Source organism: Microplitis demolitor, chromosome 9 (assembly GCF_026212275.2).
Source record: "Microplitis demolitor isolate Queensland-Clemson2020A chromosome 9, iyMicDemo2.1a, whole genome shotgun sequence".
NCBI classification, from domain to species: Eukaryota; Metazoa; Arthropoda; class Insecta; order Hymenoptera; family Braconidae; genus Microplitis; species Microplitis demolitor.
The window spans coordinates 12,536,820-12,560,377 of NC_068553.1; the positions used below are offsets into that span (position 1 = coordinate 12,536,820).

Consider the following 23,558-nt stretch of genomic DNA (forward strand, 5'->3'; position numbering starts at 1 on the left):
TTTCAATCAGTTTCAATCGGAGTTTTTAATCAGGGCGTATTAGATTTTTATTTAAATAATTACGGTTATTTATTCATATCTTTAAAAAATAAAAATTTAAAGTTAATCATGACTTTTTTTTGTCTTAAATCTCTTTTAACTAAGACAAAAAAAAGTCAAAAGTAAGTCAAATGTTATGGAAATTTTACACATATAGAAAAAAATAAGAAAGTTAAAATTAACAGACTTTGACTTAAATTTTAGGTCAAAAGTAAGTTTAACTTTTGATCCGGGATCAAGCAAATTATTTATTTATTTATATTTTTTTTTGGCCATGAAATTTTTCTTTGCTCAATAAATTTTGTGCTTCATCGAAGGTAATCAATTTTTTCAAAATGATTATCTTGGTTAAGAATTTTTTTTCTTCAATCAAATTCATTTTTTTTTACTATCAACTTTTACACATGCTTTACTAAAAAAGCAATATCAGCACTATTGGTCGTTCTATATTTGAAGTAATAGTTTAAAAAATTACTAAAATAGTAGTTTATCTATCGAATGCGATCGTGTTTAAGACGGGCGTGTGAAGATTGGTGCCCGAGCCGAAGGCGAGGGTACCAACACACGAGCGTCTTAGACTCGATTGTATTAGATAAATTAGATAAATAAAATACATTAGTTTTTATGACAGATATTCGAAATTTACTACATTTAGTGCCTATAAATGGCAGGTTATAAATCCGCGTTTATTTATTTGGTAAGATTGTTTTGAGTATTTGTTGAAAATTAGAGAGAAGTCGGTAAGTGGACGAATTAAAATGATGATAAATTTTGTCACAAGATGGCTCGTTAAGTTACTTCAATATTTTTTGGTCGTTTGTTATCGCACATGTAACCAAAAAATATTTTTTGATCCGATGATGACGTCACTATTAGAACGATTAAGTATCTCTTTTACCAACTGTATCTTATCTAATATATTTAGCTGCCGGCTATAGGCGCTAAATGTCGTAGATTTCAAGTGTCTGTTACAAAAAATAATTAAAGAACTTCATTATCTTTCATTGGGCATAAAAAAGATTGAACTTGAAATTATTTTTTTAATTACGTAAAAATTAACTTTATTCGAGTAGCATGGTGAAATTTTTTAGCTCAACTTAAGAAAATGAATTTGTTCAAAATTATTAAATCGGTTTAAAATTATAATTTAAATAAAAAATTTAAAAAAATTTTAATTATTCATTAAATTTAATTATATTAATATTAATACAGCTAGGCTTCGAATAGACTAATTTGATAAATCGCCAGATTTAGAATAAGCTGATTCTACAAATTTATAAGTTTAGAAACGGTAAATTTTAATTATATGATTAAATTTATTATCGGCTGAATTCAAGCGGTAAAGTTTTAAAGTATCAATATTGATTGATATACAAATTTTAAAGATCTTAATTTTGAATAACCTAAATAGTGATATGACGTTATTTTAAATGCTCAATTTTTTCGTTTATTTACTTTTGAATTTGAAATATTTTTAATAATTATTTTTTTTTAATCCGCTAATTTTATGATTAGTAACATTTCATTGATGCTTTTGTATTAAATGGCTGGTATTAAAAATTAATTTATTTTTTGATTTTTTTATTTACACTAAGCTGTTTTCGATATCACTAAGTGATGGATGAGGGCAAGTGTGTTTAATGGCATGTCTGAAATTTTAGCGATTATAAGTGAAGGAAGCCTTTATATAGGATATGGGAAAAAGTTGCGCTTCACCACTAATCCTACGCAACCATGCTGATCAGAGCTGGGAGTATGGTACCACGGGGGGTCTGTCCAATCCCACTGTGACCAGAGTCTCTTTATTTTCTGAGATGGGAGCAGTGTTTGGCCCGAGAGAGGTAGGACTCGTGGTGGCTGTCGGTTCGGCACCCACACGGAAAGAATCTCTGATTCTAAGGGTTATAACATCCGCCAATATTGAGCATGCTCAATGTTTCGCATTATGGTAAAAAAGAAGGGATTTCGCAGCTTGAGTATGCCTAAAAGGGTGAGGAATCGGCTTCCGGTCGGCGGAGGTGGACCTAGGTCCCGTAATATTGATTAATTAATTACACTCAGCTGTTATTTGTTTTATTGTGTTGTAACAGTGTATTTTTCAACCTTGCCAAGTTTGGCCCCTTTATCAATTGATCCTCATAAGGGCGCCACTGGAAGATAAGTTTCGGCCTTCCAGAACCGGAGATGTTAATTTTAAAAATCAGGGTCGTTGAATTTTACAAGAGTGAGGAAGGATGAGGAATTAAATTTAATTAACTAATATAATTATCAATTTTTATTTATCACAAACAATTATACCCACCGGGTTTTTACTTCCCTTATAATTTATTTATAATATTACTGTCCACCGGACTTTATTCTTACAACTACGTGTCCCCTGGACTTTGATTTAAAAGAAAACTAATTAGTCCCCTGGACTTGTACAATAAATTTGGCCACCGGCCTGATCCCTTGAACCCTTAATAAAATTGAGTCCCCTGGACTTTATAATTAATTGGCCACCAGCCTGATCTCCTGGATCAATTATTTTACAACAATTTAAAATAAAGTGGCAACTTGCCAGATCCCCTGGATCTTAATTAAAAATTTAATTCCCCTGGAATTATTTTATCTCCCATACACACAAACTTATTTGATTTACTCGATTGTCCACCGGATTTAACTCACTCACACACACGTTTTACGATATACTCAATTTCCCTTTTCCACTCTTTTTACTTAATCTCAATTTACTTTATTTTTTTATTAATTTTCCATTAATAAATTATACTTTAATTCTAAAAGTTAATTCATCAACACGTTTTAATTTCACGTAAATTTTCCTTTGGATTTATTGTACTGCGGAAACTTACGTGAAGCCGATGATTGTACTTTGGACTCTTTTTTTTGGACTGTAGACTCATGTTCTGTTTATAACCGGTGGATCTGGCTGGGCTAGCTCTTGTCCAGGCCCCGGTTATTGATAATTAACTTAATTAATTTAAGCTTATGAGCTGGGGGGGGGGGCTCGCCTCGTTCCCTGAAAATTTGCCTTTATTAATTAATAAAGGAAAAAGGAATGCTTGATGGTTTATTCAGTGAGAGATTTGGTTTTGCATTATCGAAGAGAAAATATTATTTTATTTAACTAAATACGTTTTACAATATGAAAATTTCCCCAATAGAATTTATTAGAATAAAATTTAGTATATAAGTTTTGATGTTTTAATTTACGCGGGAGGAGACCAAGTATAATTTTAATTTGAGGAAGACGGAATCCCACTTACGCTGTACCTTACTGCATGCTCCATTCCTGTAGTTGTAGATGAAAAATGACCCTCAATGAGCGTAGGTAGCAAACGTGGCAGCAACGTTGTAGGCCCAATCTTCGGTGATAGGAAATTGCAGGAAATGAATAGCAATGGTGTGGTAACACCATTCACAAATTTTATCGGCATAATTTCAATTTAACTTTACTAAACGACCGCGTGTAGAAATTTAACTAGAAATGCGGTCAATTAAAACGTTCTTCAAATAAATAATTTATAATAATTACTGCGGCTATCAATAACGGACAAACAAATTCAAAGAAATTAAATAAAAGTGTTCACTGGACTCGATGACTAGATGTGACTAGACTTATCGTTAGGCCGGCTCAAGTAAATTATAATGAGCTCTGGTTGTAGAGTAGGGAATTCGCTAGGCGTCATCAGACTACTACCCTACTGGTCCACTCTGGGTGGTAGCCAGGGCCTAAGTCTTCGAGCAATTACTTGCTAGCCCTTTTAAAGGAAAAGTTTGAGGGTGGGAAACTACCTCACTATTGTCTCAACAGAATTCGATCAAGGGAACCCTCTGACATCGCCCCGAGTGACTGATGAGTGTTAATTAACGTCAAATTATTCAAATAAATGGCCGTAGATCAACTAAACTTTGGCGCTCGATTTTCAAGTCGAAACGCACTGTTACATGTTCTTCATCATTGACCCACGCACTCATTATCCAAACTCAATTTCCACAACTTTTACTTGACCAATTATTTCAATGAAATTTTTTTAAAATTTATAATTTATTGCTAAGTTCTTATTATACTAAATTAAATTAATAATTAATTCTGGATTCCCTTCCGAGAATTAAATTTTATGGAAATAAATTAAATAATTCATTCAATAGTTAATTCTGGCTCTCCTGCCGAGAATTAATTTTCCGTAATCATTAATTAATTTATTTATAATAAATTCTGGCTTTCCCGCTGAGAATTTATTTGACCAAACTCGAGGTTAATTATTACTTTATTTCTTTACAATAAATTCTGGCTTTCCTGCCGAGAATTTATTCTATTGGAGATGCTGGTTTATTAACACTTCTTATAACTTTACACTCGATGTTAATTAATTTATTAATTCTGGCTTACTTGCCGATAATTAATTTACGTACAGCACTACGATGTTAACACTAGATTTTGCATTTATTCACCAGATGATACCCTTGGCGTCTATCTAGCTTCCCTTGGCCTTTCTTTGGTTTCCGGTTTTCTAGATAAGGCTCACGGCAGATGGACGTCCGTTAAGCTTGACGGCTCGGCCGACTCTCCTCGTTTTTGCTACTGTCCTGTGATTATATATATTTAGCTCGGTCATTTTCGGCAACTTCCGGAAAATGGCCTTCCCGCTTAATTAATTTTCGGACAGAAGTCCGAGCTTCTTCAATTAGCGCAGCCGGCGACAAGTCGAAGAACTCTAACGGCTACTCATTGGGGGTTACGGCTCGGGTGACTGACCAGCCGCGGAAAACCACGATTTTCCTTGAGAATGAATAAATTTTACCCCGTTACAATATTTTACTATAAATTTAAGTCACTTTAGACATTTTGTTCGTTTCTCATATTTTTATGATATCATTTTTAACGTTCAGCTTATTTTTTAACCGGTAAAATTTAAGGTTTTCAAATTTTAGAGTTTAGAAACCGCGAAATTTAATGTTGGCAATAAATCTCGAATCTTAGAAACCTACTCGAATTAATGTCCCGATTGTAAATATATATTGAGACAAGTCACTTTTTATGTTCGCGATTTTCATCAGTAGTCACCAGAATTCGCGGGTTAAACCCTAGCTCAGGCTGGCCTCTACAAATTTTTATTTTACTAGGACAGAGCAATGGGCTAGAATTCTTGTAAAGCAAAGACCCGCACTTATTCAAACTCGGCAACGTATGTTAAAAACTTACTAATTTATCTCACGGCTTATAATTTATAGATTAATTTCTTATTGTTCATTGAATTATTGACTATGACTTAACAAATAATACTTTTATTAAACTATGTAAGAATTTTACCAGTAAAATAGGCTATACATAGGATGATCAGTGACAGATAGAGTAATAGGAATTAATTCGAAAAGTACAGGTTTATTGCCAATTATAATAAAATTCAGTGACTTACAATCAACGTTTCCGCAAAGTACAATATAGTCCCGCACAGAAAAAAGTTTGTTCTTGACTCGAGAAATTTTTAACTTCCCGCTAAGAAAATCGACGATTTTCAAAAATTTCGGGAAGTTATTGTTTTCACCCCGATTTTCGAAAATCGAGTTTTCATCAGATGTCGACGTTTTGAGGTCCTAGGAAGCTATTCTGACTATTTTCAGAATGATATCCGAGTGTGTGTGTGTGTGTGTGTGTGTGCGTGTGTGCGTGTGTGCGTGTGTGTGCGTGTGTGTGCGTGTGTGTGTGTGTGTGTGTGTGTGTGTGTGTGTGTGTGTGTGTGTGTGTGTGTGTGTGTGTGTGTAAACTCTTATGTAAACTCTTTGTAACTTTTGAACTAATAAATCGATTTGGATGGTTGATTCGGCAATCGAAAGAGCTTGTTGGCCTTCAACTTTCCTGAAAATTTCAGATTATTTAATCGAATAGACTCGAAAATATTGGCGAATTACGAAAAAAAAAATTTGTTTTTTAGTTTTTTATTGATTTCTCAAAAACGACTAATACGATCGACTTCAAAATCTAATCAGCTCTAGTACTCAATAAAACGCGTCGATTGCCACGTCAACTATCAAAATCGATTGATTAGTTCAAAAGATATCGGCGTTGAAAAGTTAAAAAAATAACATTTTATGTTATTTTTTCCGGATAAATCAGAATATAACGTACTAAAATGTGCCTGATATCATACCAACTCATCTTTTTATGGTTTCTTTCGATCATATAATGTCATCGAACTTGGTTTTTAGTTTAAATCATATTATCAACGAAAAAGTCGATAAAACGTAGTTTTTAATATTTTTATCGGATATTTCATATTTTATTGTTTCTTACATGAGTCAAAATTTATTTAAATCTTGATTTTGATCCCCGACATTGATTTCTGCCTCAATACACTTATTTTACTGAACAAAATCAGGAACTAAATTTTAAAAACCGCTTCATTGATGATTTTCGATTCTTAAATTTTCGAACTTCAGCATAACAGGTAACTTGTTAGAGCTTGAAAAGATCATAAAAAAACAATTGCATGTGATAGCATTTTCGAGCTCGAAGAGCTCGAAAATATATCTACACTAATGTTTTCGAGCTCTCTGAGGTCGAAAACAGCGGGAAGTTTTGGGGCTGGCTCGCAGGGTTAACCGACAGACCGATTTTTTTTTGTCTAAAGACTGTTACCTTATCAAGAAAGTTTTTGTACTAAAAAAAAAATTTTTTTAAACCAAGAACAAACTTTCTAGGGCCAAGAAATTTTTTTTGTCGCAAACAAAGGGTAGTCCTTAGCAGGGATGTTTTCAAATTTATTTGCTCCCAGAGCTCAAATGCTTATGAATTGATGAAATAAAAATCTCTGAAAATTTGAGCTGTTAATGTGAACTCTAAGAGAATAGTCCGCATTCTAACCAAAGGTTATTTTTAATGATTTTTCGCTGTTTATTGATTTAAAAGTTATTCGAGCTCGAAGTTTCATATAATTATGAATATTATCAAGTCTATTAATTAAATAAACGTTTGTATTATGAAATTCGCATATGTTGTTAAGTTTTAAGCGTTTCAACCATTTTTCGAACCCCTGTCAGAACTTTTCAATATAATCACTATCTGAAAGAAATAAAAAATGTAAGTGACTTATATAACTTAAACATAGCCTCATTCATATTAACAAGATCACTCCAGTTTTTTAAACGGTTTAGAAGAAGTACAGATTTTTTAAGCCCAAATCCGTCTGAATAGTGTAGAAATTAAGATTTCAAGAAGAGTTTACGATTGGTAAAAAGTTTGAAAGCTGTTACTGACATAGCCAAGCGTGCGGTTAAACTAATTGAAGGTTACAATGGTATACTAAGTAAGAATCCAGAGCAGCAGCAATTGATATTTCAGTTTTTATCAGAATACAAACAATATTATGCTGATACTCGAAAAAGTTCAATTGGTGAAAAAATGAAAATTCATTAAGGTTAAGTATTCAAATGGTATCATATTTGATCTGCAATTTAATTTTGTACTCTTGAATATTAAGAAACTTTCAGTTTTTTAAATCGACGAAACATACATCTTGATCACAATAACAAAAAAAACAAATATATTTGCATAGATTGATCATAAATGAAATAACTTACAATAAAAATGTGATATATTTTATAACACAAGTGTATCTTATAAAAATACTTAATTATATAGGTAATTATATAAAAATTAAACTTTGAACTCGAATAACTTTTAAATTAATAGATTTAGTGATGAATCGTGGAAAACCTTTTTTGTAGAGCGTTAAATTCTCTATAAAAATATGTACGTTCTATTATTATAGAATTAGTTGTTCGCGAGTTACAAAATTTTAAAGAGCGAATGAAATTTTTCTCATGTTATTTCCAAAAGATACTTTGTTTTGAATGCGGACTATCTTAGAGCTAATATTATGAGCTTAAATTTTCAAGGAATTTTTTTTCGATCAATTTGGAAGCATTTGAGCCCCTGAGAGCAAAGAAATTCAAAAACATCCCTGCTAACGACCACTCTAATATATATATATATATAAATGAAATTAACTGTCTATTTTACAGAAAATTTTCATCACCTCTATGATCTTTTATCACAATTAAAAATATCTGTTCTGGATAATGAGCGGAAAAGTGCAAAACAAAAGTATCAAGATGCATTAAAAGCATACGTTACCCGATATTTCGGCCGACCCTTAGAAAAACTTAATGTAAGTACAATAAACTATAATGTATTTTAAAAAATTGTAATGCACTGTGATTAACACTTACACATAAGATATTACACTGAGTATAAGAGACATTTCGACTTTATTCACCTACATCCAGAGTTTAAGCTCAATTAATCAAATTTTTATACAAATACTTTTTTATTATTTTTTCAAACTACTTAGACAAATAAAATTTGTCAAGTTACAGCATGGAAAACTATGGGATATTACAATGTTGTAGACCTCATAAATTGTTTTTAATCTAAAATTTTGAAATTTCGAGATAAAATAAAATTATCCATCCTTTTTTAACAGTGTATTTTTTAACTTGTCAAGTCTAGTCACGCCTTTTAATTGTTGTTAATTAATGAGGGCGCCACACGGTAAACATACACGGTCTTCCAGAACCGGAAACGTTGAGTTGTAGAAATCAGGGTCGTTGTAAATCTATACGAGTGAGAGTGATAAATAATAAGGAATTAAGTAACAATACAAGAACAAATAAAAATTTCGAATTTATTATAAACGAAATCATTTGATAAAAATTCTTACAACTATACTCGTTATTAATTAGTACAGCTTACAGGCATCGAGCCCGGAAAATACTTATGGCAAACTAATAATAAATCTCCTGGATCTGACTTATGAAAATCTAAGAAAAATTCTCTGGATCTAGCTTATGAAAAAGCTAAATAAGGTCCCCTTGATCTAAATTTATGACATAACTAATATCACAGTTAATTTAGTTCCCTTCAATTTTATTTGAATACGAATTACACTGGTAACAAAAATAAGAAAATAGAAAAAAATTCTAAATTTTTGGGTGATTTTTAACATGCTGTAACTCGGCGAAAAATGGTCAAAAAATAGAAAAAGCAAATCGTAGCCTCAAGTTTCTAGTTTTCAGACCTGGACTTTAAATTTTTTATCATGTACGGTTCCGAAGTATTCCTAAGAAAACCGACGAATCAAAAATTTTTAAAATTTTTGCTCATATTCCAATAAGTCTATGGGCTTCAATAAATTTTTTTTTTTGATAATTTGACCTCATCACTCTTTCAGAACATTTTATGCCCTTAAATTTGCTGGCCTCAAAAAGTCTCTACGACAATTTGGCACTGAATTATCATTGATCAAAGCAAAAAAGTCCATTTAGGATTAGATAATCAATAACTCCGGATATGTCGGTCGTACAGAGAATGGAAGTAGGGTTTTGAAAACTGCAAAACATTCTCTATAGGGCAAAATTAGTAGCTTTTGATGGAAAAATTTTTTTGAAGCGATAATGTTTATTAAAGAAACAGGTAAAAATTTGCATATTTAAGGATATTCGGAAATCTTTGTATAACTTTGGATATAACGGATGAACAAAGGATACCGTCGGTTTTGTTTTAACCTCAATGTGTCCTGAAAAAAACTCTGGAAATTTCAAAGCCCTGCGATTTTTCTTTCTTGGTGTTCCGAAGCTTTAAATTTATCGATTTTGCCAAAAATCGCTTAAGGAGCGATTCTTCGCTTTTCAATCATTTCTTTAATGTCAGAAAGTTTTTTTTTTTTGGCGTCAAGCTTTATTTCTTCGGTCAAAAACAGTAATTATTGAAAAAAAAAACACGGTTCCACATCTCATGTGGCAACGACAAACGTGTGATCGAAGTTGTGCAGCACAAAAGAGGAGTCTTTCACGAAGATTTCCTGAGCCCTCTGCTGTTTTGCATCTCACTGCGGCCAATATCTGTTGCGCTACGCCGTACCCGTGGATACTCAGTGGGCTTACCAACTGATCGGAAGTATTCGATCACCCACTTACTCTACATGGATGATCTGAACGTACATGCTCCTCATGAGGAGCACCTTCAGACAGCCTTGAATATCGTAGGGGAGTATACACGAGATGTCAGCATGGCTTTTGGGTTGGACAAGTGCGCGGTCGTTAATCTGGTGAAGAGTAAGTGCTCTAATTTGCGTGAAGATATCGAGTTAGTAGGTGGGAGCATCATTAATCATCTTGACGCGGGAGAGTCGTACAAATATCTAGGGATTGATGGGAGTCCTATGCAGGACCTCTCTAAAATCAAAACAACTCTCTGCAGCGAGTATGTACGGAGACTTCGGAAAATCTTGGTCATCAGAACTTTCCGGGAAAAATAAAGTCGCCGCAACAAACATGCTTGTTGTCCCGGTACTTCTCTACTCTTTCAGTGTCCTTGAATGGGCCCGAAAAGAGCTCAGAGACCTCGATATCAAGACACGCATAGTCATAAATATGGATCGGCGCATGCACCCTAAGTCCTCAGGCACCAGATTATACCTTTCCCAGCACATCGGAGGGAGAGGTATACAGAGCTTGGAGTGTCTGCACGATCGTTTGGTATTGGGTCTAACATATGAAGTTGTCAATTTCACAGCAGATGAAAACGACTTCCTTATGTAAATTGTTCATAGTCATGAGAAGGGGCATAAGGGAGCGTTCATATATAAGGCAGCAATGGGCGCGGCAAAATCCCTTAGTCTCGGAAGAATAAACCCTCTTATTCCACTTCCCAAGGAGGCATTTAAGAAAGTCGTCAGGAAGGCTGAGCAGCAAAAACTGCTCCGTACACACATGGACAAGACCATGCATAGCGTGTTCTTTAAACACGTGCGTGATCATGGCTTGTCTATCCAGCTGACGTTTTCCTTATTAAGTCAACTGGCCTAATGTCCGAGACCGAAGGGTATATTTTTGCCTGCCAAGATGGTGTGATCAACACTCTTGAATATCCTGCTAAAGTGCTCCAGATGCAGCTACCCGACACTGTGTAGGGTGTGTAAGTAATATCCAGAGACGCATATGCACCTCTTGTCAGCACGTTCTGTGCTGGCAAAAATGCATACATTCAACGTCACAATGCTGCTCTGCGAGTACTTTATTACAAACTTAGACATACGTACGGTATCGATAAAACACCGGCGCTGCCTTATTTACTAGGAGATATTCTGCAAGTTGTTGAGAATGACCGCTGTCGTATTTACTAGAACGTTCCATTCGCAACAATTAATTAATTAATGTTACGGGACCTAGGTCCAGCTCCGCCGACCGAAGGCCGTTCCCTCACCATTTTGGGCATACACGCGTTTCGGGATGTCCCCATTTACCACCCAGACGACACTCTTAGTTGAAAATCGACTAAGAGTGGACGTTAACCGGAGGAATTATAAAAATTCCTCATTGTGCGTGGTATCTAACGATAGCCACCACGAGTCCAACCTCTTTTGGGCCAAACACTGCTCCCATCTCAGGAAATAAAGAGACTCTGGTCACAGCGGGCTTGGAAAGGCCCCCCGTGGTACTAATTCCCTTTATTGGTCTTCAGATTGCATAGGATTAGTGATGGGTTATAATCACTAAGATTTCAGACACGCCATTATACACATTTGCCCTCATCCATCACCTAGTGATCTCTTATCTACGAGTTTTTGCGGGCACCATGATGTTTTGAGACACAAAATGGTGGGGTAAGACCCACTCGAGCCATTCGCAACAATGTGGAAGATTGGCTACAATAAACCTGATATTGTGCTCTTCGATAAAACCGCTCGTGACATTTATGTCATTGAGTTTTCAGGGCCCGCTAAATATAACATCACGGTTAAAGCAGAGCACAAGCACCAGAAATACCAGGATCTCCTGTTCGAAAAATGCAAACCACCCAGGTTACCGTGCCAAGCTTGTCGTACTCATTGTTGGCGTTCTAGGAAGGATGAAGCAGACTTTTGTATCTGCACTGTCTAGAATATTAACTTGTTCATCACAAGTTGAGTTTTGGACATCACCGATGCAAAAGGCTGTAATTCTTGGATTCCATTGTCTCCTAGGGCAACAAAACTTGGCCTGCTGTGCATGCTGACTCAGTGTTGCCAACCTACCTACAAAAATTCGATAGATTTGGTAATGCTTGTTTTTCACTGGTTATCATTATGTTATGCACTTGTTCCGTGCTATACTGCATTATTTTACATATATATCTTGTCGTTCGGTGTATTGAATTGTAAATCAACAATCAAACTCAAGGTATATGTCTACTTGCATGATTTTTTGTAGTTTCGTCCTGAGTACGTTAACGGACTCGTCAGTAAGGCTATGTTAACGCACTCTTGCCTTAGACTACATCTCTTACTAGTATACGCTGGCGTGAAAAAGTGTTGTAGGCTTCAGCCAGACACTATACTAGCAAAAGAAGGCGGATACCGTCCAAACTACTTGCAACAAAGTGTTAGGTGACCTGTTGTATACCGTTAAGGTATTGAAATAACACAAATATGCCAATTTTCACTATTACAAGAGTTCAAAACTATTTTGTAACTCTTAGATGGACCTTTCTATTGCCACCGTCCTTCTTATGGTATTATATAAAATTACTTATATCTATTAGAAAATTTAGAAAATTCATTTATGAAAAATTGCATGATTTAATGTTATTTTTTACCAATTTTTCACACTTTGGTATTGTAGACTTTACACTTACCGATAATATTTAAGTGAATGTTAAACAATTAATTCTGGCTTTTCTGTCGAGATTTTATTTACCCAATAAGCAAAAGTGATATTACTTGATGAATTGATTAATTAATGTCTTCCCGCCGTGAATTATTTCCTGTAAATCAATAAATCATTAGTAACTAATTCTTGCCTTCTTGCCGAGAATTACTTTTCTGTAGTCACTAATTTTTCACACCAATCCTCACAACTCTGTATTGAATGATGAATAATCAATTCAATAATGTTGGCCTTCTTGCCTAGAATCGTTTTACCGAATCAACTTACGAAAATAGTGACTCACGACTACAAAATATCTGACTAACTTCACGGGATTCATTATGACACGGTTTTATTCCGAATAAATTAATAAAATATATAGTTACGATTTAGGTCTTCTTCTCTGAATTCAACTAATTGTGCCTCTCATATTTACTTGCCGGTAAATTCTCCAGAGCGTCCTCCTTAATTATTCACGTCTCAACTTTGCCGTTTTTTAATACACTGAAATTTCTATCCAAAAATCTCGTTCTGCTTCCAATCTCTTTTTAACTTACGCCAATTTATTAGTTAATACCTGTAGGTAATTTTGTACAAATTAATAATCAGTTTAATATGTACATCGGCATGTACAGTGGCTGAATAGTCATACAAAACTTTCCCAATATATGGAGTTATCAGAATGAATCCGATTGTGTTCTAGCTTTTAAGACAACTAAGAATGTCGAAGATAGGGGCTACGCAATGCATGTATACCCAAAAGAATGAAGAAACGGCCTCCCTTAAAGGGATATTGATTTGCATAAACTAAGCACGATTTATAGGTGAATCTATTTGTTTTTTCAAGCACGTTCGTGAACGAAAATTTCACCTTACAGCCAGAATGAAAGGAAGATTTTTCAAAAAAAGATTTAAACATTTCAGACCCTTATAAAAGAAGTAAAAGTCATTATTACATTAAAATTATAACAATTCACCCTGAAAAAAATTAACGTTTGTAAAAACAATATTTTTTTACGGTGTAAGTCAATAAAAATTATTACATTATTAATTCCATATTTAAGGTGAAAAATAATTTTCTTGATGAAAACAAATCGAAATGGATTTACAATACTCGAAAAAAAAAAACTTTAAATATTGAGATTAGCTCAGATTTCTTCAATTAAGAAAATGATTTTGAATCAAGTCATCACATTTTTGCACTAAAAGTATATTAGATTGAAAATTTTCAATAGTTTATTTTTTTATAAGAAGAAAATACAATATTTCTAAAAGTTATTTTTTCTCTCAGTGTAGAGTTTCACTATAAACTTAATTATTGGCGTATGACGCCAACTATACTAATGCTTATGAACTTTTATTTAAAGTAAGAAACACATTTGTCAATTGTAGTCTAGTCAACATGTGCCTTTTTGGTCAAAGTTTTTTCTTCGCCTCGAAAAATTATGATCGAGGTGTCATTCGATTCGTCATCACATCTAGAAACTTTTTGAAAAATTTGAAGTGGCGCTTGCAAAAATTGCAAAAATTATGAATAATTTAGTAAAAAAAAAAAAAAGGGGTTTGGTTTTTTGCGAATGTCTCAAAAAGTATTTAAAATTTTCGAAATTTGAAAAAAGATTCGAAAAGAGGAAGAAATTTTCTAAAAAAAAGTCCTATCTCCCCGAACTCTAGGACCAATATTTATAATTTTTTTAGGGGGTTGAAAATACGGCCGAAAACGGGAACTCACGGTTGCGTAAGCTCTGCCCATTTCGGACATTTAATAAAAAAATATAATTTAAACTTATTAAATATGAAAATTAAGAAATGAAAAAATTCAGGCACCTGCAGGATAGATCAATGAACAAAAATCCGGTGATAAAAAATTTTTATCGCGATTTTTCAATTAGTTATCCATTAGTTAATTAACAATTTTTTATCGCATGAACTTAAACATTGAAAGTGCGATAATTGTTAAACTAAAAATCTGGAATTTTTTTCCTTTTATGGAGCTATTTTACAAAGACTATAGAACAGATTCCCCTTGGAAAAATTAAAAAATTGTTAATTTTCACTTTGTTATTAATAATTTACTTAAGTGAAAAATTATCAAGCTCGATTAAACATTGGAAAAAATATTTTTTTTATAATATTGCTATTGGTCTGTTTCCGTATGATCATACGATACTTAAAAATGATTTTTAATAATTTTTATCTCATATTGTTTGAAAAATTGTTATAAACAAATGCGTTGTTTATAAGATAATCAAAAATTATTTTTTCATAACATATTCTTTGATGAAAATTATGATTGAAAAAAAAAAAATCGTTTCTTAAAAAAATTTTTTTATTACTTAAAAACGCATTTGTTAATTAACTATTTTTTTTTACCACTTGTTATGAAAATTAAGGAACCATTTTTTTTTAAATCATAATTCATCTTGTTTTCGATATCGATATTTTATTTCTGGTTCTGAATGCGGGAAATAAATCTCAGAGGTGGGTCGACTCGCTTTGACCGGACACGCGGCTGAAATTAACTTATTCTAAAGAACGCTGGTGATAAAAGAAATTTATTTAAGGCGTAATTTAATTATCATGTACAACTAATTTTATTTAACCAAAGCCCAAATATGTACAGAATTTTCCCCTTTTCTTATAATCAATGAATGTCCAGCGACAGCAAATAAATATATTTATCCGTAGTTATTTAATAGACACGGGGTAATAAATTAAATAATTATTCAAGTAGAATATTACGTTGAAGAGAGAGAGTGTATGATTTATATTTATATAATTTTAATTGTAAATCTTATCTGGATTTATATATCGACGACGTACAGGCGGGGTCGGACGACGCTGCATCCTGGACCTCCTCTCTGAATCCTGACTGATGTATTGGACTTGATGTTGGGTGCACTCACAATCACTTAACTAATAGTTTAATTCAATTTTGGTTTTGTAAACCAGTTAAATAAAATAAGACAAATTTAATTTCCACAAAGTAAATTGAACGAATACAATAACGAGGCTGACGTTGTTAGAGCTTCCACTTCAATGTCTCTTGAAATCTTGAACTTCAATTCATTACCTGCCCTTGAATCGCCTCTTTTATCTAGTCGTCTTAGGCCCCAACCTCCGATGACCCCTACCTAATTATGCGCACATGACGAATTTACGGTCACCTGCTGCGTGGAATCATCCCCTGTGGTCTAACGCCTAGCTCAGCCAAACTCGGCAATCAGGCTGTAACGAGAGAGAGAGAGAAAGACCAAAAACCAACAAGGACAGCGAGAGAGCCACACTCTCACGTCGTACCAATGCTGCCCGGTTATACTCCCCGTCGCCAGACTTGAGATTGGGGCTCGGAAGCTGAAAGAAAGTTAAACGGTTTTCATCAGCCTTTGGCTGCGCCTGGGCAATTTTAAATCTGGAACATAGTGATTGCCCAAATTTTTCCCAGTCTCTGATTTTAACTCGACGACCAAAGGACTAATGATTTTATTCACAATGGCTGGTCCTAAGAATTTACTAGCCAAACTAGACGAATATTTATCGGCTTTCTTACTCAATTTCCGATTTGGGTAATATACCGAATCACCCACTTGCAGTTTGGGTGGTTCTTTAAGTCCCTTATCGTGATATACGGCTTGCTTCTCACTTTCTTTCCTTATTACGTCCTCGATTTTATGACGTAATTGATCGAGACGATTAATTCGAATACGCCACGCAGTATCATCAAGATCCAAATCATCTATTTCGAGTCTAGAAATTTTACCCGACAGCCGTGGTTCTTTGCCATGAACCAAATAGTATGGCGACATGTGCAGTGAGGCATGATAACTACTATTATAAGCAAGTTGGAATTCGCCTAGGTGTTCATCCCACGACGTCTGGTCTTTCGAAATAAATGCCCGAATCATTGGTTTAAGAGTACGGTTAATTCTTTCAACCGGATTACTCTGTGGGTGCGCGATCGCGGTGGGTACTGATTTTACTCCCGTTTCTTTTAAATACTCTTTAATCTCGTGATTAATAAATTCTTTACCATTATCCGTGATTAAAAACAGAGGGTATCCCCAGCGTGAGAAAACACGACGTAAACTCTTTTTAACATTTAATCCGGTCTGTTTACGAAGTCTAAAGACCTCAATAAAACGCGTGTATAGGTCTTGTACAATTAAAACGTATTGATAACCGGCTTTCGATCGCGGAAATGGGCCAGTCACATCGGCAGCGACTATAGCCCAGGGTTCAATAGGTTGTCGCGTGCGCATCGGCGCTTGAGACGAGGTCTGTTTATATTTGACCCTTTTACAAGTTTCACAGTTCTCAACATACTCGCCGACATCGCGATACATACCGGGCCAGTAATAGCGTGTACGTATCCGATGATACATCTTATCGCGACCCAAATGACCCGCGTCCGGTACATCGTGGTTCTCTTTTAAAATATTGGGGATCTCATTCTCTTTTAAAACCAATTTCCACGCATCTTGATCGTCAACATATTCTTTCAAATAATCTGGCTTATAATATTCTAATTCATCCTCGCTATTTATACGCCAATCAACAAAATTCTCAGGATATTTCCTAACATTAGCTTTCTTTATATCGTACCATGAGCGAACTTGAATATGTACCAAATCTACACCCTTATTTTTAATTTCATCAAGGACTTCGGACCACTCTACAGGCTCCTGGTCCTCGTATAAGTGCGATAAGGCATCCGGGCCTTCATTCTCGGTTCCACGACGATGTTCGATCGTAATTTGGTGGGCCAAGAGTTCCATGGCCCAGCGGGCAAGCCTACCGTTCGGATTCTTTAAAGTATGGAGCCATTTTAATGATGCATGATCGGTAACAACAACAAACGGTAATCCTTCAAGGTAACATCTTAATTTTCTTACGGCCCATACAACCGCCAAACACTCTTTTTCAGTTGTAGTATATCGTGTTTCGGCACCTCGTAACGGTCTACTTAAGCATATTATGAGGAACTCTTTTCCGGTATGTGGTTCCTTTTGAACCAAGAACGCGCCTAGACCCGTATCACTCGCGTCAGTATATAAATAATAAGGTAGATTTGGCTGCGGTACAGCCAAAGGTTTGGCATTGACAAGAGCTTGTTTAAGATCTTGGAAAGCTTTTTCTTCCTCCTCACCCCATTTCCATTCCGTATTAACGCTACACAATTTATTCAGAGGTCCTTGGACCTTCGCGACATTTTGCAAATGCCTATGATACCAATTTACAAGCCCGCAGAAACTGCGTACTTGCTTACGAGACGTTGGACGAGGGAAATTCGCGATAGGTGCTATTTTCTCAGGGTCAGGTCGTAGACCCTCGCTATCTACAATAAAGCCCAGAAATTTTACCTCAGATCTCGCGAATTTACATTTACTTGGATTAATTAATAATCCAGTCTCACGAAAGGTTTCAAAAACAAGAGATAAAATAGCTTTATGTTCATCGTAATTCTCACTAATAATTACCCAATCGTCCAGGTACGCAAAAACTTTTTCAGTCCAAGAACTCGGCAAGTTTCTCTTGTGTACTTGCTCGATAAACCTATCGCGAAGCTTATCCATGGCCTTTTGAAACGTTGATGGTGCTCCCGCGAGACCATAAGGCATGCGAACCCATTCAAATTGCCCCCTACCTTCGACAGAGAAGGCAGTATAAGGAATGGATTCCGGTGACATTAAAACCTGATGGAACGCTTCCTTGAGATCCATGGTTGTGATATACTTCGCGTTATGTAAAGCACTTAAAATACGTAGCATATTAGGAAGAGGGTGCGCAGGTAAAATAGTATATTTGTTGATTGGTCGATAGTCGACGCAAAAACGCCAACCACCCGAGGCTTTGGTCACCATAACCGGAGAACACGACCAGAAACTATTACTAGGCCTAATATAACCTTTCTCGAGCAGTTCGTCTATTTGTTTATTTAATTCCGCCGCAATAACAGGACTACGCCGATACGGACGGATTTGAATGGGTTTAATTCCCGGTTGTAAGACGATCTTATGCTGCACGAGGTCAGTTAGACCTTGGTTCGGTAACTCCGCGAATTTAGACATTTCCGATTCTAAAAATACATCAAAGTCTTTCTGTTGATCCGAAGTCAACGTTTGACAACTAGTTTGTTTATCACGACAATTTATTAATTCGAATGGATGACTTTCGTTAGTGTCTTTAAATTGCCAAGTTTTCGTAGCGCAGTCGATAAATATCCCAAACTGAAGAGCAAAGTCCATACCTAGGACTACTGAATAACTCAGGTCCTCGAGGACACTCAAATACTGCTCTCCTGCTATTGTACCGATTTGAATGATGAATGGAGCTCCCCCAATGGTTTTACATTGGGTATGATTCGCGAGAAGAACTCCCCGACGGTTCGTATCATCCTGTTGTAATTGACCAGAGCTAAGCTCACGTATTTGGTCATACACTCGCCGATTGATGTAGGACCTCTCACTCCCCGTATCAATAATACCGTTCACTTGCACCCCGAATATCCAGATGGACACCGGTATACGAGCTGTAATTGTTGGTGGAACAGGACCAGTACCCGTATAAAATTTGGTCCGAGATGCAATACGATTGGCGATACGTGAGGGTAATGTTTTATCTCTGAATATCTCAGGAAGATACGACGCGCGCGAAGGCGAAGAACACGATGGTGGAGAGTCATGACTAACAGCTGAACCCTCAGGTTCTAATCCTGGGTTAAATTCTTCCTCCCACTCCTCTTCAATCTCCTCATCACTCTCAAGTGGCTCCAGACCACATAGGTATGGCATACCAGGGACGTCTACGAAACTTGGTTCTTCCGACTCGTCGGAACCAATTGACACAATAAAATCGCTAGCCTCTAAAGTCTCTAAGATTTTTTGATGTATTTCATTCGGATTAATTTCTACCGAAGGAAAAGAACGATCAAGACCGGCGCAAATTTCTTCGAATAAATTATTAGATATTGGTAAATTAACCATGGGCTGTGCTTCTTCCCTCAAGCCTTCCCAGTGATTAATTTCGTCGGAATTTAAAATGGATGGATTAATTATGTCATTTTTTAAAACCGATAAATTATTAAAAACAGATAAGTCATTATTTAAAACCAATAAGTTATTATTAACAACAGGTGAGTCATTATTCAATAAGTTATTAAAATTAGATGAGTCATTATTTAAAACAGATAAATTATTAAATATTGATAAACCGTTCATATTATCATATATATCGCAAAACTGCGCGAATGGATTTTCTTCATCATCCAAATTTTCTAAATTACTACCAGTTCTAATTTCATCGATAGCATCATACCAAATTTCATCTTGAAAATTAATTTTATCTACAACTGGACTGCATAGGTCAGGTAAATTGACCTCAGTTTCACATTTATTATCATTATTATTTATAACGGAGCTAGTCGAATTTAACGCCTGATTTTCTAATATAAAATCACCTATTAGTTCACCACTGGTTAAAGCAATCGGACCGACAGTACTCTCTAAGACGCCGTCTAGTCTTGTTATCAAATTGCTACCAACTACCTCTTTAAATTTAAATTCTTCTACTGGACCGACAGTACTCTCTAAGACGCCGTCCGGACCAGTTATCAACTTTTTACTAATTAAATTTCCTATTTCCGGACCGACAGTACTCTCTAAGACGCCGTCTGGTTCCGAATCTTCTTTTATTAATTTATTAATTTGTTTAGTTGGACCGACAGTACTCTCTAAGACGCCGTCTGGTTCCAAACTTGAATTTATTAAATTTTCAACATTAAAATCTACGACTGGACCGACAGTACGCTCTAAGCCGCCGTCTGGTTCCGAGTTATTATTTGTTACATTAATTACTTTAATTCTTTTGAATTTATTTGGTTTATTCAACCAGGCTTCATGTGAACTATTACGACTAGGGCTCCGATTTCCCCATATTATTTGTTTGAGAGACCTTCTACGTTTCGCGCCCTTTATCCTCGGGGAATAGGAGGGCGAAGCTAGTTTTTTGAATGATCAGTACGACTAACATCCATAACGCTGGTCGGTTGTAGTTCGACGCAATTTGGATTGTTTACATTATTGACATTATCAAAATTATTATTAAAACGATTAGAACGGTTGTTACGATTGTTATTTCTTTTAGAATTATTTGACGTTGAATTTGGATTTCTCCTATTAAAATTATTCACACTTGGTTGCCCACGATTTAGGTTATAATTGTTACCATTATTATTAAAATTATTATTATTTGAATTAATGTTTGGCCAAACGGGAATGTTTGGCGGACGTAAATTTGAATTGGCCGTAAATCCGGACGTAAATGAATCGGCATTTAATTTAAAACAGTTTTGTCTTACGTGTCCTATTTTAAAACAATAATTACAGACATCAACCCTGTTATTTATACACTGTTCAGACAGATGACCATTTTGCCCACAGTTAAAACAAAAGTATTGGTCGAAATTACGACCAGCAGTTACTTCACTAAACGTACGCGATATGGCATTTGAGTTGCCATTATTTTTCGCGTTGTAGGAATAACGTACTCGATTATTTGGAGATCTATTTGACGATGCATTAATTTGCGGGGTTTGGACAGTAGCTGTCGATGCACAAACAATTAGTTTGCCGTCCTCTCCCTCTCTAATTTCCTCGATGACGAGTGGTTGTTTATCATTCATCATCTCAACCAAAATAGGAGTACGCGGGAACGAATGTACTGCTGAGAATCGCGATTTTTCTTTCGTTTTAGCGTGCGACTTATCGGATGGCTCAGACGCGCGTTTATTTTCTTCTAGTAGCGCGGTGGCTTCATGTAATACCGATAAGAGGTCATCATAAGAGTTCACTGACCTAGAGAATACTAAGGTGGAGAGATTTCTAGGCAAGTGATTACGAATACACGTAACCTGTTCCGATTCAGGGGGTGGGTTACGCATCTCGCTATATTTTTGTTGCACTCTGAATGTGAAGTCGATTGACGATTCACCGGATTCTGGTCTTAATTGACCAATTTCCATCAACAATTGTGTGTCTGTTTTTTGTGAGCCGAATGCTCTTAAAAATTCCCGTTTAAAATGGTCATAGTCGGACCAATGTCTGCTGTACACGTCGTACCACTTAGTAACTTTCCCAGTAAAAACATATCCAAGAATTTTCACGAAATCCGTTGTGAGCCAACCCTCACGAAACGCCATGGCTTCAAATGAAGTCAAGAAACTATTGGCTGTTAAATCGCCTTGCGGAAAACGTACTGGCCACGCTCTGACAATTTCTCTTATATCGCGCCATTTACGTAGCGAAACCGCCGCGGCGTTTGGTATTAACAGATTATTCGCCCTAGGTTGGTCATAGTATTCTTGGTGTCTTTCCTGACCATTATTAATCCGATATCCAGCGTTTCTTTCATCAAAATTATTATTATTACCAGCAAGTGAATTATCCCGTAATATTTCGAAATTAATATCATAATTATTACCGTAATTATTTATTGGTGGATTATTATTTTGAATTTCGCTGGGGGTATTGCAACAATAGTTATTGCCGTTTAAATTATTATTTAAATTATTGTTATGCACTCCACTAGGATTAATAACGGGGTGATCGTTACTATTATTGTTTAAATTATGATTATAATTATTGTTACTGAGACCGACCGTATTGTTACGAACATTATTAATTCCACTGGTACTTGGTTGTAAATTTATCGGGAGGGCTGAGGTCGTAGCAGCCCTATTTTCATGATTCAAGTGACCTGTACTACACTCCCCGTCGCCAAAACTGTGAGTTACTTCGCGAACAGTTTGTGTAATTGACTGTACAGGCACTTGCTGATTGTTTACTTGTTGCGTGCTCATAGCTATGGTCAAATTTTGTAAACAATTCAAAATTTGAGCCAGGGCAGTTTGAGTTGCCGCTTGATCAGCCTGTGCGGAAACTGGAACGGTGCCAGTCAGAAAAACGGATCCCGCATTAGGCTGAATTTGTTGAGGAAGTACCGGTGGGGGGTTTTCTATGAATACTTCGTCCATAGACGCCCGTAAATTATTATTAATATTTGTCGAATTAAAATTTAATTGTTCATTTGTATTTACGGCCTGTGGGTCGCTCGTTTGAATTGACCCAGACGAAGTTGTAACAGTAATAGGTGTGGTAATGACGGTACTGGGTCGAGTCGCGGTAGTAATCGGTATAGCGGTGGTCACTGTCGTGACCATAGATGTGGTAGTTGCTACCATATTCCCCAAGCTGCGCCTTACTGGCGGTCTAACTTGCTGTGGGGTGTCTGCAGTCACGGTCAAATTAGGTATACCGGGTAACGGAGTAGGATTTGACATCGTCGAGCTCGCTGACGAAACCGTAGTGCTTGACGTTATCGTATACGTAGTCGAGGGTGGTGAATGCACTACCCTGTTTTGATTCCTACCTTTAGAGGAACTAATTCCTTCGAAAATTATCTCTTCACTTTGCCGCCTACCCGATTGTTGGACCGAACGCTTTGAGTTTTGACGCGTCACTGGTCGAGTGTTACTCATAATATGATTATTGGGACTTAATTTTAATTTATTTTAGCTGGTAAGACAAGCAGCTTACGAGCCCCAATAATACTTAATATAAAATTTAATTACCGGTAGTAAATCCAAATAAGTTAAAATATTTCTTTTGTCACTTATTAAAATTAAAATTTATTTATTTGTTACCGGATTAAGAATTTATTTTAATGACTTGGTGACGACAGTTATGACTCCGTAATCCCTAACAATGACAGTTTTTGTAAATTGAATTAAATTTATTCTAAATTAACTATACTGGTTTAAGTAATAAACCACAAGT

General features: G+C 35.6%; 1 protein-coding gene across 8 annotated transcripts in view; it reads left to right on the forward strand.

Moving 5' to 3' along the window:
• LOC103571586 (exocyst complex component 1) overlaps nucleotides 1-23,558 on the forward strand; it is a 107,604-nt gene that overhangs the window by 28,846 nt on the left and 55,200 nt on the right. For all 8 annotated transcript variants that reach the window (XR_001345171.2, XM_014441795.2, XM_014441796.2 and 5 more), the window contains one exon: nucleotides 8,065-8,210. Coding sequence is in view for 7 of the 8 variants with exons in the window: in XM_014441795.2 (XP_014297281.1) it covers nucleotides 8,065-8,210 (146 nt within the window). In the remaining variant the exon portion in view is untranslated. The remainder of the gene's footprint in view (nucleotides 1-8,064; nucleotides 8,211-23,558) is intronic.